At 35.3% G+C, this 23,163-nt stretch overlaps 2 protein-coding genes across 2 annotated transcripts in view; both read left to right on the top strand.

The window, feature by feature from the left end:
* Positions 1-4,384: 4,384 nt before the first annotated feature.
* Positions 4,385-23,163, top strand: part of LOC146162578 (uncharacterized) — a 46,537-nt gene continuing 27,758 nt past the window's right edge. Inside the window, exons 1-5 of the mRNA XM_083384688.1 lie at positions 4,385-4,562; positions 6,119-6,282; positions 7,215-7,902; positions 8,132-8,297; positions 11,910-12,056. Of these exons, the coding sequence (XP_083240814.1) occupies positions 4,545-4,562; positions 6,119-6,282; positions 7,215-7,902; positions 8,132-8,297; positions 11,910-12,056 (1,183 nt within the window). The 5' untranslated portion in view covers positions 4,385-4,544. The remainder of the gene's footprint in view (positions 4,563-6,118; positions 6,283-7,214; positions 7,903-8,131; positions 8,298-11,909; positions 12,057-23,163) is intronic.
* On the top strand, positions 16,319-17,284 carry LOC146162580 (uncharacterized). Its single transcript, XM_083383547.1, has 2 exons — positions 16,319-16,325; positions 16,533-17,284. Exons 1-2 carry the CDS (start codon positions 16,319-16,321, stop codon positions 17,282-17,284), a joined length of 759 nt encoding a protein of 252 aa, XP_083239673.1.

Below are 23,163 nucleotides of genomic sequence, written 5' to 3'. Positions count from 1 at the left end.
GGATGTCAAACTACTACAACAAGCTAAGTATCCGCCACAACAAACAAAAAACTCTTGTTATTTTTTGTTAGTTGGACATTTGTTAGTTGGACCTTAACCACAGTTATTTCGAGTTCGGATGGCCGATATTATCGAATCAGAGCCGATACCCGATACTTAGGTACTGATCTAAAACGAAATGTAAATGTAACCGCGTTTAAGCAGCGTCTGGAAATAAACAGTTATAAGAAAATAGGAAAATAACTTGAAAGTAGGTAAATGTTCAAAAGCTTATGCGAATTACGGCTCAATGACATGATTGTCTTTGTACGTTTCAGTTTCAACCATCTTTGAAAGTGTATAGTAGCATAAATGCCGTAACTGGAATCGAATCGGCCGGCCGTATTTTTTCCAAATCTATTGAAATTAAATAGCCAAAGTAATATCAGACAAACCTACGTAAGTCAATCAGTCATAACAGCATTAGTAGTAATATGCGAAATAGACAACAGAATTTAAAGCGACTGTAGCCACTGACTAATTAGGCTACCAAATGTTAAAGAAGGTTTTAGCCCAACTAATTACCAAAAAAATTAAATTAAAGATGGTTTTAGTCTACGAAAAGACATGTTTTGATATAATGCGCTGAGGCAGACATATAGTCTAAAGCTCGTACTTGTTATATTGCTTCTAGGTAATACACAGCTGTGAAAAAGCAGTAACTCCTGTATGCCAACATTCTCCTGACCAAGTTCTTAACAAGCACACCGGAAGTAAGCGATCAATTAATTGTTTCGTAATAATCCTAGAAACCTAAAACTCCTGTTCTTTAAGGGCCGTTTCATTTTTTCTATTGGTTACCTGTGTGTGGAGTTATTGTAGTGTGGTGATTTGCTACATGGCAAGATAAAAGTTCTTTAGTTAGGTCAGCTGACCAAACAATATAGGCTTGCTGCGCAGTGCGGCCGCGACCACCAAACATTATAACCCAGTCTTCGTTTAATGCTGCGTACAAATTGCCGAATATACGTTCGTTTCTGATGACAGCCTGTGGCAAGACTGGCACCCTGCATCAAAAATGTATCCGATTCACAATCCCGAGAACAGGTAGCATGGGTTCCTGCACTTAAAACGTTTAACCCTCAATTTTGTTTTGGTTCACGTGACCACGATCGAAATTTGACTAAAATGTATGTTTTTATGGCGTCTTTTTCCGAATCTTGAGGCCTATAACTGACCAGTTATCGCTAACGCATTCGCTTTTCCTGCGATATATTAGGTTTTATTTGAATTATAGTGCAACTATATGTAAACGCCATACTCGCGAGACATGTTTGTCCTGCGCTGTTGTTAAGTGGATACATTGAAGGCACAGCTATGCCGATTTTTCAAATGTAGTATACACTTATCATTCTGACAATATGTCTTTTAAATTATCAAGGCAATTTGTTTAGTTTCGATTTAGTGGAGTTAGTTAGCACGGTGGTCATTCCCCTGTTCGCCTGTTGAAATATATAAAGGTAGATTTGTTAGAAACTATTCATTTAAAAAATTAAGGCAGTGGTTCCCAAACTTTTTTGGCTCGCGGCACACTAAACAAATCTTAAATATTTCGCAGCACACTTTTCAGAACAATATAGTAATTTTACAACAATATAGCCTAGTAATATTTGAACAATATAGTAATTTTCTAATCGCCCTTAACACACGACAAACTATATATAAATGTCTCAATATTATTAATTTATAATGGATGGTGCGTATTTAAGTCCAAATTGCTTGCGTGTTATGTCTATTGGTAATACAAATAACTTATTTTCCGAAATTGCCAAAAGGTACACGGCACACAATCTCTCGAGGCATACTAGTGTGCCGCGGCACACAGTTTGGGAATCACTGACTTGACAACCAAACGTCGTTGCTCTAATTGTAAACGATGGTCTTGTTAAGATGGCACTGGAGCGTTTGAATTAAGGAAATGTGTTTTTTTAGTTGGATTGACGTTCGGTATATCGTACGGCCGTACTTTAAGCATCGGCTACCAGGTGCCGAAACTAAAAATACGAATTATCGGACATCTGTAATATAGGCTTATCGCCCTTTATAAAACCTAATAAGCTTTTTTTACACCTTCCCCCAATGGATCATTCGCATTGAAGTAATACTTGATGTCCACCTGGTGAGAAACCGTGATCACTAGAGCGACACAAACGTGCTTCTTTATTCTTCACATATAAAGAATTTAGTTGTGAAATCAAGTCTCTGCTGCCATCTATGGGCGCTTGCTTATGCCTACCATATGTCCTCTTTTAGGACAATCTGTCCTCTTTTCTCAAGAAAACTGAATGGTCCTCCGACGACACTCAAAAATGCCTAAATGTCCTCTTTTTTCGCATTTCCAGTAGTTGCTTAATACCTTCCAAAAGAATTTTAGGCGAGACGTTGTATTTATTTCAAAAAAATAACTGTACCGGTAGCCATGAAACACATACAATAAAAAGCCGAGAAACATGAAATTTCGATAAGCATTAATTTTGAACTATTGACTACAAAACAAGTAAGAAATTTACAAATAAACTGGATATGCAGCACATCTTAAAATGAGCGACACAAAACAAACGCACATCTAAAACACTAAATATATTTCTCAACATTAATACCAAATCCCAAGTTAAAATTACCTTGCAGAGACACTTTAAAATGTCGATTTTCAATTGTAGCCTATGTCAGTTTCAATTACAAAACCAAGGTGTGCTTTTAGATATGTTAGTTGTGATTTATTATTCTTGTGATTTATTATTCGTATTTGCTGACATGAATTACTGGTTTAAAAATGGTTTTCCAACAAATTGCCACAACCAGCCCTACCTTCTTGATTGTTGTAGCAAACATTGCGCCAGAAAAATATTGCAAACAAAAGTTGAAAATAGATTAAATCAAAACAATAGGTTAATATTATTTATTTAACAATGTTAGTTAGTCAGAAGGTATTATGCGTGTTCAACGTCACGTCGGGTGCGTCACTAAATTGTGGGTTTTGACCACAATGAAAGAATATTTATTTGCAAACAAACAAATAAAAAACAGTACAGGTACTTCGATATACGTACAATAGTTTACCTCCGTAAGGTAGCGATCTGGACTGCACAAGTGAACAGTTTGAGACTGCTCGTTTTTGGTAGCCTATATAATGAAATCCCTTACATACTTTTGTAGATGTAGTTGATAATGAGCACTCATTTAATTGCCTTTTGTGTCTCGATGTACCAAACTTACAACTACAATGTAGTACTGCATTCAAATTGAAATGTTCATCTTCTGCTTCTAACATACGAGCACTCCAATTGGTTCCTTGAGTAACAGACAAGACTTTATTCGATACTGATCTTCATAATAACGAAATCTGCTTCAGTCACAAAAGCACTCGAGTTTGATGTCTGGGTAAAAGCCGTAAAAGCCATTTTATATTGATTGAACACGCTATTTATAGACGAGAATCAGTTAAGAAAATTTCTGCAATCAAAGAAGAATATACGTCATTAATTCTTACAATATCTAATAAAAGGTCACGTGATAAGGGCGGATCCCTCAAAACCTTCTTTGCACTTATTTCTGACACGAAACATACAATTTTTACGTCAAAACGCGATTGCGAAACAGCCTCTGACTTCAATTAAATGACAACAGTCACCGCGGCGTGGATCGGCGTTTTAAAAACATATGCTAAAACGGATGTAAATGCCTTGACGCATAAAAAATGGTGTCAAAATGTATCGTTTGCACATTCGCTGCAAAATAACGCAAACATTGAAATACGGTTGCAATAAATCTAGGTAACGGAATTTTACCGAAAACTTTCCGTTAGACACAGCGATTAAAACAAAAATTATCTGTAGCAAAACAACAATTAACGAAGTGGTTGCTATACTTTATACCAGATGGCGTTACTTAATTTTCGTGGCATTACGTTTTAAGCACAAGAAACAGAACAGGAAATTTTGGACAATTGACGAAACGCTTCCAGCAATCTGCTGACAGTTTTGTATAACACGCACAGGCAGGCGTTGGTTGACGTCACATCGGCCAGCCTGCTTCATCTAAATAGCAGGGATTTGACTCGGTAACAATATGGAGCAAGATGTTGCACATGCCACACACGCGGTATGCGGCAATACGCGGCAAAATTTTGAGATTCATTTACGCGCCGCTGTGCGGTTACTTGGCTAAACCGCGCAAGCGGCCGCAAACGCGGCGCGGTTTACATCCCTATCGTAAACATTTTATCGGCGCAAACCCGGTCAAGCATAACTATCGTCACACTTCACTGGCTTGATAGACATGGAAACACAAGAAGCTTTTGTTGAAAACTGAAGCGTCAACAACTGAGAAGCGGAACTGAAAATGTACGCTATTCAGCTAAACTGTATCAAGTTCCTTTTTCTGGCTCGAATTTATTTATCAAGCGAGCATTCACAATGGCCTGACGTAGGTTTTACTTGTTGTGCGCGACATATATTCGATCCCAACCCAAGGTTGTTAATGTCATTTGAAGCAAGTTTTCAAAGATGGCTAACCCGAATAAGGTAAGAAAAATAAATTTTAGTTTTGTAAGCAGTTTTTAAATTTAGTATGAATATGTTTATAAGTTTCAAATGCTTTTCTTGATTAACGATAAAATGTACCACTCGTGTTATTAGTCCTATTTTAGTTTAGAAAGAAGTTATTTGCCTGGCCCACGATGGAAAGTCTGGCAAGTGTACCCGCAATTTTTGGCGCTGGTCTAGAATCCTACCACAATTACGTCCATGGGTTTATTTGGTTTACAATATTTGGGTTAGGGTGAGAGTTGACGTTTAAGTTTGGGTGGGTCAACATCAAGTATTATTATGATAATAATTCTAACATATTTATGCCTTACTTGCAATTTCAACTTTATCAACTCGTTTGTTTACTGTTAAAATAAAGGTGGTCGGATTGTAGACCAGCGCCCAATTTTTTTTCAACAGACTAGACCTGCATCCCTACAAAATATAACATGCACCCTTTATCTAAACTTGCCACTCTCTTTATGTACAATGAGGTGCAACAATCGGTGGTAAAACATGACATTATATCGGTTCCAATTACCTGAAACAAAAGGCAGAATTGTATATCCCATTTGGATTCAAATCCAATAATTCAATATTCTACTTTTAACATCCCCAACTACATCCCATCCAAGCCTAAATGTCTACCAATGGGCTCTGAGCCTCCGACTAACCTGTACACTAACACAAATATTTTGTGGTATTTACAAAAACCTATAACTGCTATACGTATTTGTTTTAAGTTATTTCCAACCAGCTACCGAAGTTTGTACGAGTGCCCCTGCCTGGCCTTAATCTGAAAAATTACAATACGATTTATTGCTAAAGTCATGGGCAGTAATATAAAATGTTAGCGATTGCAACAACATTATTCATGGGCATTTAATTGCGATACCACTCCAACATTTGGAAGAGAAGAACTATTGATTACATAAAATTAAAGAAAATATTATTTTTTCACGTTGAATACCTAATAATTATAAAGAGGGTTCTTCCGACAATTATTTATTCTGTACCGACGTTTCGATAACCTATCCAGGTAAATCTTCATCAGGACATATAAACTTGTAACCTTGCAGAGGTATATATACAGTGAAGAAAAACGACGAAAAAACAAGGTGGCAAAACGAGGCGAAAAAAGGAAACAAGGCGCGAATAACGTGAAAACCGGCTGCAGCCTTCTAATGGCCGCTACTGCACAAAAATTGATAGGAAGGTGCAAGAAATGTATATGCCCTGATGAAGATTACCTGGATAGGTTATCGAAACGTCGGTACAGAATAAATAATTGTCGGAAGAACCCTCTTTATAATTAATATAATGCCTGGCAGCAACAGTATAATCATTGAATACCTAATGTCACCCACACATTATTGTCTGATAAGAGGAGGAATCTCAGAACTGGGAAGAAAGACTCAACTTTATTTTTTTGGCCAAAGTTAGACTTTTGTTTTTAACTGACTCCCCGACCCAGTTGTTGATAGATTAAAACTTTTAACATACATAGTCTTATACCACAGAAACACAAATGCTTTATGTGAAATAAATTTTAGTTGCAAGAACTGAAAGCAAGTCAAGTGTGGTGCGATCCTGAAAACTCGTTTATTGGAAAGGGGGCTTTTGGAGTTGTGATCTCAGGGAAGCACCCTGTGTATGGACCAGTGGCCATCAAGTGCTTTAGTGTGAATGGAGAGGAGACACAGACCATCATTGAAAGGTAAGAGCAATTCCTAAATAACATTTATTTGGAGAAGGTGATTTTCTGGTATGTGGCACAAAAAAAATATTTTGTATGCTTGTAATTTTAACTGTTTTTATTGCAACAATATACATGCATATGCATTCATTTTCAATTCACTGAGTTCGTTTTATTGAGGATTGTTCCAAATGTTGATAAGTGTAACGCGGCCCGTTATGAAAGTGGCTAGGTTCCTATCTACGTCACACGCTGCCTCTGCTTTCAAGGTGTAACACCGATTGTGGTCGAAGTATCCACAGAAACTGTAAAACCTCTAACGAATTACTTTATTTTGAGTGAAGCAATCACAAACAGTTTTAAAACCGTGACCGTATAGCCCACAGTGGCATCACCAAAAACGTGAAAGGAAAACAACGAAGCAGTACCAAGGGTTTGGTCAACAATACTTTAAACTAAAAATAAATCAGGAATTCAGTTTAACTAAGTCACTTATGTGGTAACCCAAGAATTAATAAAAATGCGACGTATCCTACCAGGTTATCGACAGTTACAGGTATTAACAATTCACTGCATTTACAGCCACAATTGACATACATGTGTAGTATACAAACAAAAAACAGTTACTTTATTAATAAACTTATCTTTGTGGTTTACTTTTACTTAACACCTTTAAGTATACCTTCACCAGTCAACAACAAGCAAAATAACTTTTAATGAATTTAACTGAAACAGCTTAAAAAAATGACAGAACAAAATGTTAAAATTTCACGATTCGCAACCATGCATCAAAATGTAGTATTTTAACAGTAGGGGGCATGGAGAAATTATAACAATAAGTAAAGTGTAGTTAAATTTGGTAAAAGGTAGAAAGTCAGCAGTGGCTTATAATGTAAAAATTACAATATATACATGCTCATTTACCTTTTAACAGTAAATTGTTTTTATTTTAGCTTTAAAGATGAGTCTGAAATGCTTCAGCGAGCTAACCATGAAAATGTAGCTCGTGTTCACGGATGGGCCAAGTGGCATCTTTCGCTGGGGCTTGTCATGCAATATTATGAAGGGGGAAATCTTGGGTCTTTGTTGTTTAACAAGCTTTGTGATATGGGGCCTTTATTACGCCTAAGAATAGCTTTAGAAATCTCAAAATCTCTTGTATTTTTGCACAACTTTTCTCCAGAGAAATCCCTCATCCATGGCGATTTAAAACCAGATAATGTTTTGCTAACTTCTGACTTGCACTGTAAGTTGGCTGATTTTGGTGGGGCTAGACTTGTTAACCAAACAGGAATAACAACATCCATGGGAATTCCCCAATCCAATGCATTCACCCCACTGTTTGCTGCCCCGGAAGTGTTGAATGGGAACCATCCAATTAAACCAAACAAAAAGCATGATGTTTACAGCTATGGCATGTTAATGTATGTCATATTGGCTCGTGAATATCCTTTTAGTGGCCAAGGGAATATATTTAGTCTTATGAACAAAATTATTAATGGGGACCGGCCTGACTGCTCTGCTATAGAGCGTTATAAGAGAACCCTTTCTCTGTCTGAACAACCTATCATCTCATGCCTTGAATCACTTATGCTGAGGTGCTGGGTTCAATCTCCACACAAGCGACCAACCATGATTCAGGTTAGTACTGTCGAAAAATGACATCCTAACTAATTTCCAAATAGTAATTTAATTTTTTAATAGGGCTACTCTTACCACCTTGTGAAAACAGTGCCATAGAATTACAACTAATACTATGTATTTCTTACCTTTTTCAACAAGCCAAAGGATTTTTTGTTTCTAATGCAGCCCCCTGTAAAAAAATTGCCTCTTTCTGTAAAAAAAATTGTTTACCCCTCATCTTACTCAGGTGCAAAATGAACTGCAGCAAATGTTCAACCAGCAAAGTTCAGGGTTGGTTCTTGAGCAGATGATCAGTGCAGTAAAACAGCTCAAACTTAAGCCACAATCATCCAAGCTCAAGCAAGATGTTCCACTTGATAGATTCATCACACACACTGCTAAATTTGATCATGGTACTTTCTTCCATTATTTCTTTTCCTTTAAATTTATTACCTAAAAACAAATTGAAAAAACGGGGGTTTGTTGTGATGGGCTTTTAAGATTTATGGGGTCAGACTTCATGTCACTGACTGCCATTAGGAATGTTCAAAGTAAAATCTCAGGGAATGCTAGAATATTAGGTTTCAAATCTAAAATAACGAATCCTGAATATAGAATCCTAGTATATTTCTATTTATCATTTAACTTATCTTTTGTTTTGGAAGGGGAGGAGATTAATCATAAAACACACTACAGGGCCTACATTGACAGCAATTATTCACAAAACACTTTGTTAGCATTTGCATATATATTCTATCACAAAACACTTTGATAGCATTTGCATATATATTTCTATTAAAAATATAATCTGCCAAATGTTGTCATTTGATGCAGTTGTGTAAACTGTAATGCATACAGGAAAAAGCAGTTGTGTAAACTGTAAATACATACAGAAAAAAATGCTCTTAGCAGAACACTGGGCGCAACCATCCACAATAAAACGGTTCCATTACCCAGAATAAATTGCAGAATTGAATCCAAATCCAATTTGGATTCAAATCTGAGGATTCCATATTTTACTTAGAACATCCCTAACTGCCAAGCCCCTTTTTTATTGCATTTTCTTGTGTTCAGCTGGTGTTTATGTTGTAACCTGAATTCCTTCATTTGTGATTGTTTCTTGAGAAATTTCAATTGTGCTACTGTTTTAGCCTGACAAATAACAATAATCAGTAGTGTAATTTTTTTGACAAATTTTGCCATTTTGAACATACAACGATTTAAACACCACATTGTTATATAAAGGACTCTATTAGTGTCTCTGTGTGGTCAGGCACAAGTTAAGAGCTTTTTCATGCTCAATTAATATTTTTGTTTGTAAAAAAAAGACACCAGCTATCCTCTAAAATAAACAGTTTAGTTTAAATACAGGGTAAAAGCCATAACAAAATATTAACCCAAACCTAGCATATTTTAAAATAGGAAATGGGATAGTTCCAAATCACCACCAAAAGCAAATTTGCAGCAAAAACTATTCAATATATTTTTTCTGGGGAAGCAACGCTGAACTTGGCACCAACGATTACAGCCTAGGTACCATTAATACACCACAATTTTTTTAAAGTTTTGCTATGTTCCGGAATAACCAGGATTTAAAAAAAATCCCGGATTCGTGATTGTTAATTAGCGGGAAATCCCGGGAATTTCCCGTCGAAACATTCTCGTAGAGAACCCTAATAAAAAGAGAAGATACAGCAGCAAGTTTCCCATTAATATTAACTTGTCATTTGTTAGTTGACCCGCTTGGGTATGGGGTCTCGTTTATTACAAACACAATAAAAAAATCGCCATTCCTGAACCAGACCATGGTTTATTTTCCAGAGCACTCTATCATTATATTGCTGAGCAGTGAGCCACAAGTGTAAAGAGCCACAGAAGGGGTTAAAACAAATATAATATTGAGAAACCACTATACTTCACAAAATGCATAGTAATTTAGCTGGAGTTAAGGGGGCGCTATAGTTTTCTTTTAGGATGTCTGACTGCTGAACTTGCATTCAGTTGGTATAGCATTGGTTTGGCAGATTGTTAGCACTAAAATGCTTGATAGACAGAATCAGGATTTAGTTTTTATATTTATCTAAACAAATGTTACTTCTGTTTAGGCCAGTTGTTTCAAACTTTTCACTGTGGATTTATTTTTCTATTTTGAAATAATGGAAGACGCTGCATTAATTTGAAAAGGGAAACTTGAAAAACCCGGTCCAATACCTAATTTAATATTTAAATCAGGAATCACACAAACTAATTATTTTATGCAGGCTGTCAAAATATTTATTATTAGTAAAATGTAAACGATGATGTTTAACTAACATTGTTTATCAGACAATATATTAAAATAAGTTGCACAAACTCTTTAAAACTTTATTACTGTCTCACAGGGATCTGCGTTTCCCAGTTTGGGAACTACTGGTTTAGAATCTTTTATTAAGAAGACATGCATTTACTGCCTAGTTTGTCCATTCTTGCTTTATATCAACTATGTTTTTGCTTTATTTTTATTTGTTTTGTTAACAGCACCTCCTCCAAAAAATCAAGCCCAACAAAATAAACCAACTGAAAATCTTAACCAAGCTACACCAGGATCACCTGCTGACAACCCAGAACTCGTTCAAGTTGGATCAGTTAAACAACTCTTGAAACGTAATGATTTTTGCATTTTAATATTTAATGTATAAAATCTCACAATTTCTGTTTATCACAAATTTGTAGTTTTCTGATTTTGTAACTAACAAAAGTGCTCAGTTGTACCATAATGAAAATAGCTGGACAATGTTCTTTGTTTATCACATTATTAGTCAAACTTTGCATCACTAATTCTAAAACGTATGAAGTCTTTAAACGTTCCTGAATTAAATGTTTCTGTTGAAAACCAAACACTTTGTAGCAATAGCGACAAACCTAAATAATTTTTTTTTTGTATTTAAACTGCAATAAATGTTGAAGTGATTGTTCCCTTCTCTCTAAACCCTTCAACTATAGCAACTATCAAATAAAAAAATTCAAAAGAAGGTTTATAACTTTAATTAGAGACATACCTCAAAATATCCAGACAGAAGGAAATCCTGATTCAAATTCTTGCTACAGTTGTTAAGCTGATAAAAGGAGGTGCTACACATGATGTTAAGCACTTTATTTTATCTAGGAACATAAATGACATGAACAGCTCTTAATACAATATAACTACTGTTTATAGTCTATAGATGCAATATTGTGGTGCCCAAATTATGGGGGTTGATGCTGCTTGGAAGCTTAAATTGCAAGGTAATTAGTTACAACAAGAGTCCGGTTTCAGAAGTGCGAAACTACTTATGAAAAAAAGTATTTTATTTTGACTTGGTGGCTTCAACAGGGCATGGGTATGGTAGAGCATTGTTTGTTAAACTGGTGAATGGTTCACCCCTTGGAGAATGATTTTTCAAGGGTGAACAAACAAATAGGGGTGAATGAGAGATAAATTAATTATTTATCTTTTGATATTTTCTGGTAAAGTTTCGACTATGAAAAATAGATTGGATAATTACATTTTTGTATATGAAGTAGGTTTTTTAATTACAGAACATAGCCGTAGTGTATATTGTAAACATGCAATTATTATAAAACCTCATTATGTGTAATATGGTCAAATTGTTTTTGCATTTGGGTGAATGGATACAGCATTCTGTGGTAGGGGTGAAACTAAAAAAGTACTTAAAATATGGTGTGCTTATTTGACTACAACAACTCTACATGTAACACTTTTCACAGTTATGCATGAGCTATTGGTTTATTTATTGTATAAAATGATTTCTTATTTTAACATTTGTTTGTACAAACCTGCGAACTGGTTGGTAGAATGTGATTACGCCTCTGCCTGAATCCTGACACACAGGTGTGCAATAAAGAAAATGCCTTTGAAAAACATCAAAAATATAAATGCACGCAAAATTTTGTCACCACAGTACGTGATGTGGTTTTGTGTTTTAAAGTTATTTATTTTACTTGTAGTAACCCGTTTAACAAAATGCTCAAACTCATATTTGCAGGGTTTCAACCACCAGCCACCTCAGAAACGAACACTGTCATCAGACCTGTGCAAAAAGTCGAACCAATCAGGCATGCTGAACCATCTGAACCTGCCAGACCCCTCCAAAAAGTCAAACGATCTCTGGAAGAAATGTTTAATTCTAAAGGTAAGATATATTTGCTATTAAATGTTTTTTATATCTATTCCATCGCTGCATGTTCCAAAACAAACCACAAATGTGTAAAAGACCAAGGCAACTTTATTTAAGAAAAATTTTTGATATCTAAATAAATAGTATGCCCCCTTTTCATATTGTTTTAAATCATTTGCATCATGTCAGAAAAAGCACTTAGACCATAGAATACTAATTACATAGAAGGCTCACTGCCTCATTTGCATACTGTTCCGCATGAATGACACTTACTTCGGTCGTGAATGTAAACAAGCTTTGGCATCAAAATTTGTTGTATTGTGTATTGGGTTTTCATCACTGACGTTCAGAACTAATTTTGTCTACTAATTAAGATCGAATTAGGCTTTTACAATCGTAAAGGCCTCTCCATACAACTAACGATCGTATAAAATGCATACGCTATCGTCACGGTCACCTACACCTGTGCGGTAACGAATCTGCAAACACACAATAAGACCCAAAAAGCAACAATACCTAAAGCAGAAAAATCTATAAAACCATTGTATTAAGACCTACCACATAATACAGCCAAATGCGCAGTAATATCCAGTACAGCATAAGATCAAAATCCTCTCAATAAGACCTAAATCTGTCGGAATTAGGCCAAAATTCTTGGAAATATGGCCTAAATTCATCGAAATTAGTCCTAAATTCAGCGGAAAAAGGCCTAAATTCATCCAAATAACGCCTAAATTCAGCGGAATAAGGTTTAAAAATATAGGCCTTATTTCGTTTAGACGGTACTAATACCATTAGGTATTAATTCTATTTTGGCCTTATTCCAAATTGTGTTTTATTGTGACGTTGGTGTTGTTCTTGCCTCGGTCTTATGGCTGGAGTCCAACGAATCTAATTTTGGTTTTGCGTAGTTATTTTGCTACAATTAAAAAATAAATTAAATATTATATAACAATAATTTTTAAACAAACAAAAAAAATATTGGTATGCTTAGAAAACGTTTTTATTTAAGAACTATCTTCTGCTCAATAAGCGTCTTGTAAAACAGCTGGATTACGTGTGCCTACATTGTTTTTTCCAGGATGTTTGGAAACATTGTAAGAATTATTACCAAGCTTTAAAAGTATATATCCTCCACAAAGCAAATATCAAATTGTGTTTTATTTAGAGGTAACTTGGCTACCGGGCAAGAAATCGGGATATTCACCAGGTGACATATGGTACTGTAAAGCATGTAATAGGGAGAACAATAATAAAAAAGCAAAGGCGGTAATACAACACATGAGATCAAAAATGCCTGGATAATACTGTGTGAAGATCCACTTCCCAAAATGAAAAAATAGGCAAATTGAATAATAATTTTGGTGTTCTTTTATTACTTGATGTAATAAATATGAAATTAATTTCTGTTAATGGGCTGAAATTAAATAATATAATTATTATAATGATGGCCAATTAACAAATGCTAATAATTCATCAACGATAAAACAACAATCAAGACATATGTCATAAATAAATAAAATACTGGGGTTGAACTACAAGTTGAGACAAGATTTATGTGCAAATAAACTGTTATAATAATGATTTAAATATTATGTTTTTTGTATATTATTTTACATGGCTCTTTCTTATATTGTTGGCATATCTCTGCTTAAACCTGCAGGATGGTTATTTACCTTTTTAAAAACATTGTCAAAATGCATTTCACTAAAACTGTGTGCCAAAACCCTTGTAAACAGCATAACAATAAAAACAGTCACTGTTTCGCTATTTTTATAATCACATTTAGCCATTTCATTCAGAGTTTCATTAAACTTGCTAAAACGACTGCTAGAAAGTATGCCAATTATTACTTCATTAAAATTAATTTTATCAGCTTTTTTGTTGCATTCTATGCTAAAAGTAAAACACATATAATTAAAAAATATGAGCACCACTCAGCAGGCATCTTTAGATGTCAATTTTCTTTTTCCAACCTGAAAAGAAAGGCTGAATTCGATGTTGTTTCATTTTCAGGTGCACAAAACTTGAATAATTGGATGCAAGTCTTTGTAGTTTGTGGAGACTTTGTGTATACAGTATCCAGCAACATATACTAACATTTCACTCTCAGCTTTATTTATAGAATAGGATTGTAAAACTGTATCTTCTTCTTTGTTTTTGACAATATCATTGGTTCAATGTTAAAGTTGCTTTGCAGCTTCCAATTGTGTTAAAGTTAAAAATAACTTATCAGCATTACAGCAAAATTTCGGATATTGTGATATTATACAACCTGGTTGATTTTTTCTAAAAAATAACTGCAACCAATCCGTAATTACTTCATAGGCTAGAAGGGAAGCTGAATCTCTTCCGGCCGGACACGAGACACAAAGCTGGGGTAGTGTTGCTTCTGGTTTTGGCTTGATTAGTGGTTGTAATTCCACTTCTTGGGGAACGTTAAGCGGTTCGGCTATTACCTCAATTGTCAGTTCGATACCGTACTTTACATGTTCTTATTATTAAACTGACAAAATAAACATAGATAGAATTAGAAAAGTATGTGCATTAACTGCAACGCTGAATAAAATACGCTAAAACGCGAAAATAATACACAGGTCAACAAACGACATAAATACTCTGTAATTGCCGCTAGGGCTGCCACTCTCAAATTAAAAATAACACTAAATTGGACCATAAAAAAACACTAGATCCGGAGAAAAACCACTAGATTGTTATCGCGACAACATATTGCCATTTTTATGTTGATTTAACATCTCCAGACGTTTAATCAATGTAAAAACAGACTATTTTTTAAGTCTGTGTGCCATAATTGCGTTATTAAAGCTACTATTTGCTAAATATACACAACAAAAGCTCTGCTTTTATTACCGTTTTTTGTTGAATATTAAGGCACCTACTTAAAAAAATGTAGCAACAGTGACAGTGGTTTTGAGTTTAGCAGTATTATTCTTTTATGCTTAACACTGTCTTTGTACGGTACATTAAACGCCACTTGTGTTTGGTTGTTTTAACTTTATATAGCAAGCTTGGCATATTGCTGAATATCTATGAGTCTTGTTCGGTTTCAGTCAGGCTTTAAACTGTCATTATTCAACTAATTCACGGTAAAACAGGCGATAAAAACTTGTTTTTTCGTGGTGGAGTTACGTCACACTCCGACTATGATATCAATTGAACTGCAAAGTACAAAAAAAGGGCCAATCGCCAAGATTGGGTTTGGGCCCTGGAGGCAGTTCTATTCACAATAAATGAGTATAACTGACCTTGGGGGTCCCAGCCAGAGATTGCCAAAAATTCCTCCCTAAAGGTCGACTTTTTGAAATAATTTTTTTTTTTTTTTGCCTGCTAATTTATCAGCTTTACCTATATACCCTACCTAGACCTGCTCCTTCCTCTCACTCCCCTCTTCTCCCTTTAGCACCTTTGGTTGGCAAGCAGTGATTAAATAGGCCCACACCCTACAGTGCAGCACTACAGCTGTACAAACTTCTAAATATAGTCTGCTGTCCGACACTAACAGTAATCAGTATAGAAACTTGTTATTAACAAGCATCGAGCCATCGACGATCACAAAACATGATCAGGCTTTCACATTTGATTTGAAAAAGGGAATTTTTCATTCACTTTACCCTTTTTAACAATGGAAGCCGGGAAATAACCTAAAGTTTATTACTCCATTTCAAGATTATAAAAACCACTAGATTATTTCAAAAACCACTAAATCTAGTGGAAAACCACTAGGAGTGGCAGCCTTGGCCGAAACCTGTGTTTTTAACAAATCGTGTCAGTGTTACTCATGCGTGACGAGACCCAGTGAGCCTTCTATGTAATTAGTATTCTATGCTTAGACCAGCCAACCTTCATAAATTTGTTGAAAATATATTGAATAAACACATTCTTTTTAATAAAATAAGGTTTTGACAAATGCATAATTTTTTTAGTTTTAAACATTTAACTCACTTATTAATTCGTAAAAGTAACAAAATGTAGATGTTTGTTTGAGCCCTTTTAATAAAAAAATACTTGTGGTATGCGGTGATTAAATTTTTTATAGTTTTCATTCTAGATTATTTGAACCTAGATGTTTTGGTTTGAACATAGATGTAGGATTTTACAAGAATGTTATTAAATAAATTTTAGAATAATATTAAAAGTATATTGAATAATCTAAATTGGTGACAGATTTACTATCGAGAATTAATATTTTAGTAACTTTATAAGTTTACAATTTTTGCTGATTGAAATATAATTACAGTAATGAGTTATTATTAATAATGTTCAGTAAAATGTCTTTGAAACAAAAATATTAAATCTAAAGCTTCAAGCGAGAACCTTTATGCAACTTTATATAAGCTTTAAATGTTGATATTTTGTCCAAGTCGAATTTTTTCAAATTTTTTTTTTTTATTTTTTTTTTGTTTCCAGATTTAGTTTATTGTAATAAAAATTATTGGAGAAAAAAATGGCAACTATGTTTTATAAATTCAGACGGAGATAAATCTGTGCTCGACCTTGTCCAACAATATGTGACCTTGGTGCGAACAGAAAAGTATGAAGAAGCGAATCGAGTCGCGGTTGACCTTCAACAGCTCATACAAGGTCAAGTGGAACGAACAGCGAGAGAATTTCGGAAACTTGGAATCAATCTGAGAAAAGAGAATAAATATTTAGAATCGGTTTTATTTTTCCAAATATCTTCAATTATTTCCGCAAATGACGAGAATCCGAAGAAAGCAGTTGAGGGAATTGAGTTTTGTGCTCTGGAGTTGATGGAGACAAATGAACAGATGATTGAAAGTGACGTCACAATGAAGCCCATTGTGCGCGATCACGTGCTTCCACTGATGCGTGTCCTGCAGATGAAGATCGAGACAAATAAAAATGTTGAAGAAAAGTTTCGGGTTTTAAACTTGGCTTGGTGTTTGTATAACATCGAAGTGAGCGAAGATTTGATCGACGATCTGGAAAGTCGGGAGCGAAGTTTGAAAAAGGCAATTTCTTCACTCGAAAAAACTTTCGGCATCGAAGCTTCCAAGCATTGGGTTTACGCAATCTGTTTACACAACCTCGGTTCTGTGTGTTGGGAAACCTCGCGGTTCACTGATGCGGTGAAATATTTCGAGCGAGCTCTGGAAGCTTACAAGAAAGCCGAGGATTGTTCAAGTGAAGAAGAAAAGAAGAAATCGATTGAATTAACTGAAAACAATTTGAGAAAAAGCAAAACAAAACTTGGAAAGTGAACAAATAATGTGAAGTAGTAAAACTTATATTTTTAACTTTTGTTGTTTTTTACAAAAAATTAAAATGGTCAATATTTTTTTGTAAAAGGCTTCAAGTCTGTTCAATTGCAAATCAAGCAAAGTAACAATTGGTTTTAAATATCTTATTTTATGTTGAACAAAGTTGTAAAAAGTCAAATTGTTTTTTTGTTGTTTGATTTCAAATCTTTGTTAAAATACAAATTAGAAAATGAGTGAAAAAATTGTTTGATTTTGTTGCTTAAGTAATAATAGTTTAAAATCAGGGTTTAGTTTGAATTCAGGCAGAAGTTTTAAAAAGACAAAGAGCTAAACTACTTAAGGAAAAAACAAAGATATTACATTAATATTTTTTTGGAAAAATTGTTGCAAAATTCAAATAAAAGTTTCAATAAAAAAAACTTTTAATTACCGCTTACCACGTTATTAAGATTAACTTTTATTATTAAAAGGGGCACATTAAAATGTGTTTTTAAATTAAAACAAAATATTATGTCGAAAACCAGGATTGATTTCCGATGTTTATACTTCTTCGGACACTTTAATGTAGAAATGTTAAATGTAGTTTAGAAATTAAAATCTCAAGTTATAGATCAATTAACTACGTTGCACTCATTTTTTTCTCAAGAATGGTAGGCTCCCCCTATGTTTAACTGTAATAGAACCAAGTTCGGTTAACTGTAATGCACCTTAGTAGTTTTGTTGATTGTGTGTATGCATTGCCTTGTTGTACAAAAATATTGACGTGGAAATTTTAGCAAGAGAATCGCAGACATCGTTGTAAGTTATCTATGAGTGGCAGCGGCCGAGTAAATTGTAATTTAACGGCTGAGTAGTTCCATATGAGCCCACGATTGTAAAGTTTGCAAACGTGCTGTTAGTAAACTCAGCAGCTTGGTTTTACTGTATTATAATAATTTGATATTTCATCATCAGGGTATGATCATTTTTAGCATCCTACTAAGCCTAAATTGTATGGCGCGAATGTGTCAGTGTTGTCCCCCTCCAAAAATCGGGATGTTACACATATTCTGTAACAAAAAATAAAATTTGACAAGTGACTAGCCTAAAAAAGTCTTGCGGTAGTTCCTCTTTTCCTAAGAGTCTGTAAAATGTGTGACATAATTTTCTCACTGAACTTCGTACAGATTTGTGTGAGAATACTTATTTGACCGAAATATTATTTGTAAAAAATAAAACTATACAATTTTTTTACTGGATGTTTCATCAAAACTTTTAAACTAGCTGTTGAAGTAGGCAAATATTTCTGTAAAACTTTGACTTTTTTGTAAGCAGATACTTAAAATCTGTAAATAAAACTAGGAAATGGTTTCAAGAGATGCGACTACGCCTACCGCGATGCCTTTCGAAGGTTGGGTGCAATCAGTGTCAAACTTCCTCGTGAGATCACAATATTTCAAGATACCTCAGTCACTCAAGGTTTCGTTTCTGTGGGAAGTTTGTTGTTTTTTGGTTTATGCCTAAAAAAGTACAACAAAAGCATTCGTTCGTTGGTCAAAAGCAGCTTATTTAGAAGGGCTGGATCACAATTGTTAACACACTCAAGTGTGTGTATTTTTCATTGGTACAAAAGTAATAATGAATGTAATAATTTTCGTTTCATAGTTAAAAATTGCCACCACTAGTTTCCACAATCCGATCGAAATTACACTCATTTTGTAGACCTACGAACGAAAACGCTGTAGCCATTCAGGACCACTTCAAGGTCGCACATTTGATCTTGGGCGCAGCCGCAAAGGGCGATCAGCCTTTCATTAAGGAATGGCGTGATCTTGAATTGATTCCCTGACATCTGTACAGTACCAGAATTATATTGCCAGCGCTGGGAATCAAGTGGCTTATTTTGAATTTTCTCTTTACTACCTTCCTCGCAAAGTTAGAAGCTGTCAGTTCTTCTCCTTCCTGCATAAGAAACCACCTAATTGTTAAGTTGAAGCTAAATTAATGCGTGTTTTATGTTTTTGTCGAGTTTAAAACGGTTGAGAAGTATACACTTTGAAGCGGATAAAAATACAAAGCAAATAGATAAAGGAGCCAACGACCAATCACCACAAAGCTAACACCCAAAAAAATCTATGGAACCCCCGGAACCCCCAATTGCGGTCTATGTTGCCCTTACCAAAAAGTCGCCCTCCTTGTCCTGAAATCGCTATGGCGTCCCTGCTCTTAATTGTGGGACACTGTATAGTTTAACTTTACTTCGTAGATTCCGAGATTGGCTGCCGTCGACAGAACACCAGTCAAGTGACTGAATCGAAAGGTTCCCATTGGCTGGTTCGAACCCAGGGCCATTTAAGCTGACGGAACTAAAAGTGCTGACGATTTCCTCGGCGACTTCGCAGCTCTGCTTGCGAGTGACGTCATTGTGGTTCTCCTCCGCCAGTATTCTCGCAAGTCGGAGGCGTAATCCAAAGCTGCCAGTTACCACGGAAGAATCGGGTTATGAATGCAAGCATTGTCGCGGTTTCAAGGAACGTCACTTTTGATGCAGTTGTGTCGCTTATTATCCCAAATGCTATGGTGGCTGACAATGTCAGTGGGACAGTTTGTTGAAAGGTTTATGTCCTATCATTTTTTGGGAACAAAAAGTTGAAATATGGAAGTTTTTGCTACTGAAAATATCCCTCGCGCAAGCAGTCATTCGTTTAGGGTTTTATTTAAATGAGAGCGAACTAATGCGTTTTTTGATATTTTCCAGCTACTTTTTTATTAATCTTTACTGCTAATCAAATGTTGACAGCAGTAACGTATAGCATGTGGTTCTTTTTGTATTAACCAGACCTTTTTTGTCTTGTTGAAGCAATTTAACCGTTTCTGTTCATTGGAATGCTTTTAATCGATGTGATAAAATTTGTGTGTTATAAACTTAACACGCCTGATAGGACCAACAACGAAGGTATGACGTTTACGAAAATTAACTGAACAGTCGCGAACCTTCCAAGGTTGATCGCAACTACAGCATGGTGAATATGATCAGCTTAAGTTGTTTTCTGCATGCCAGGAGCATACACGTTAGTCAACATTAAACGTTTTTTTTAAACCAATACTTAAAAATGCATTCTATTTGACGTATGCCATTGTTGTACCAAATGCGCACAATTATTGATTTTTTTTTTTTTGCATAAGAGCCGTGTTCAAGGGCATTTTGAACTTAATTATTAAATTTGTAAATTAATTACTTTTATGTGCCATTTGCTTAACATTTTCGACCACATTAACAGTTGTCATGATGCAGTACAAGTTTAGCCAAGCGTTGTGAATGTTTAGAGAAACGTTTTTCATCCGTTGCGCTGGCCAACCTAGGAACAACGGAGCAGTCTTTTGTGGGCCACAAACACATAATATCTTAATTATAAGCTAGTTACACTTAGATTTGTGTTTTATTATGACTCTGGAGACCTCCAATGTGACGTACCATGATATATTTTGGTAAAACATGAACAGGGGGCTACAAAGTGTTGAGAGCCCATGAAAGGGGACCACGAGACATAAAAGGTTGGGCTTGGGAATCGCTTGTTTAAAACCAAAGTCCGTATTTCGTGTGGTTTGTAACGTTGACCCAATTATCCACACTTATTACGGCTCATAAATCTATTGCGACTTACACAACATCAAATATCTATTGATTACATATTGCGACTTGCCTTTTTAGTTCTCGGGGATTTCACTTTGCAGCAACCTTTCCCACTCGATGGTTCTCAGCTTAGTCATCATATTTGTAAAATAAAATGCGATTTGCCCAAAGTTTCTCTACCGACTTGAAAGGTGTCCTTGTGCCGTACAAGTTCAGACAAGCATTGCAAATGTTTACAACGACCAAATTTCGTATGGTTTGTAACGTTGCCCCATTATCCACACATTTACGGCTTGGAAATCTATTGCGAATTCCATATCAACAAACATCTTTTGATTACGTATTGCGACTTGCCTTTCAAATCCTTGGCAGAAAATGGAAAACACCAGGCTCCGTTCTCTCCGGTCACCCATTGCTCCAGGTAGCAGCCCTCCTTGTACATTTTAAACACCTTGTACGGGTTTAAATAGCCACGGAGAAGTCCCAACCTTCGGCCGACTGACGTCACCAGTTGGCGGAACACCGGTCCTGTTACGTCACAATAAAGCTGTAACTCAACTGTTAGGTTTAGGAACTCGTAAAGCAGTTTTATGGATTTTCGAACCGTTTTAAATGAACAGAGGTTTTACACAAAGATAAATTTAGGTGAAACATATTGATTTTAACGTTTTCTTAGAAGTGCCGTGGAACAAACAGTTTTTTACTTCACGTTGGTGGAACCTCGTGATAATGGATTAACGTTGACAAACTGGTTCAGTGGTTTAGCCTAGTATACTTACCTGACAAAAACTTCAGGTATTGCGTTTTCTGTGTTTAGAGACCGTTGAAAACTTTTTGCAATGTTCGTAGAAGAGAAGCAGCGTGTCGTTTTCTCTAGCAACCACTTGTGGAAAACTTACGCTAGGCGAATTGCACAAATCACACATAGCTAATACGAATATAATGAAGTGTGTTAAGCAGCGGTGGCCACTCGCGGTTCTTTACCTATACCTAGTTTTATGATACCCTTACCTTTATATCGTTTTTCATCAGATTGTTTTATATACAGCATTGATCGACTTGAAAGTAATGTTAGTGCTACATTTTATCGTTTAATTACAAATGCTTTAATATTGCTAATTTGAGTAAGTAAATTATTATTTATGGTTTACAACATTCACACTGAGGCAATTTTTAAAGTGCACGGCCGACCCGAAGTACTGTTTCCAAGGTTAGAAATATATTGTGACAAAAAAGTTTACGCAAACCTTCAAATCAGCTCTTGGCAAATCGCCTTCCCTCAGAACTTCTTCGGCGAAAACTCGCATGGATGCCTTGGTCCTTTGGTAGTCTGTGCTTAAACCTGATCAATCAAAACAACGCGTGCATGAATTGTTCTATGAGAAAATGATGTTGCTTGGGTAGGACTTCAGTGAAATCATGTATATATATTATTTCTTTTCGAACCTAGGTTTTCCTTTGCGGAATTATCCTGTGATAACGCTGTCCTTCATATAAACAAAAATCTTTAGCAACACACAAATTCACATGCCGAACAATATACTAATATAGCTTAATTTATTAGAACTTAAATATTTTCCTAATAATCGCACTTGCGTCCTATTATATAGTTCCTATTCGAATTAAATGTGACTAAAATCGTAACCTGACTTGATATTCGTAAAAATCGATTAAAAGGAAATTTACTCCACTTTGTACATATAAATGTTTATTCCGTAAAATAAACTACGTTGCGAAAACGGCAAAATGTGTCTAAAACACTATATAATGACCTTTATTTTTAAGGGGAGCAAAACTTACCTGTAAAGCGATGGATCCCCGTTGAATAACTTGGTGTCATCCGCTTTAGTCGTTGGGCAATTCCCCTTATTTCACTGTCGCCGTACTCGGTCTGATTTTTATTGGTGAACTCATCCGTCCAAACACTCCAGTCTCTAATGGCCTAAAGGTATAACGTTTTAAAATCACTACTACCCGTCAACGCGAAGCCGGTTGAATACCCGAACCCGAGTCAAACTTGGACTCTTCAGCCTGTATTTCATTTATGTAACTAAAACAAGGTGTGTCTGCCATTGTAAACTGTCATTTAATACAATATAAGAAACTAAAATTCGACTTTATGAATTCGATAAATTAATATAAACTTTGAGTAAAAAAACTACTTTTGTAGTACTTTCAACATTGTTTTTATTTTGGGGCTTATTTTTATTATAGGTAAAAGCAGGCGAAAAAAAAAGGATAAACAACAAAAAAGTACCGATAAATA

This window comes from Ascidiella aspersa, chromosome 3 (assembly GCF_963924565.1).
Source record: "Ascidiella aspersa chromosome 3, kaAscAspe10.2, whole genome shotgun sequence".
NCBI lineage: Eukaryota > Metazoa > Chordata > Ascidiacea > Phlebobranchia > Ascidiidae > Ascidiella > Ascidiella aspersa.
Note: the sequence above shows the minus strand (reverse complement) of the source record. Positions and strands in the feature narration are given on the sequence as shown.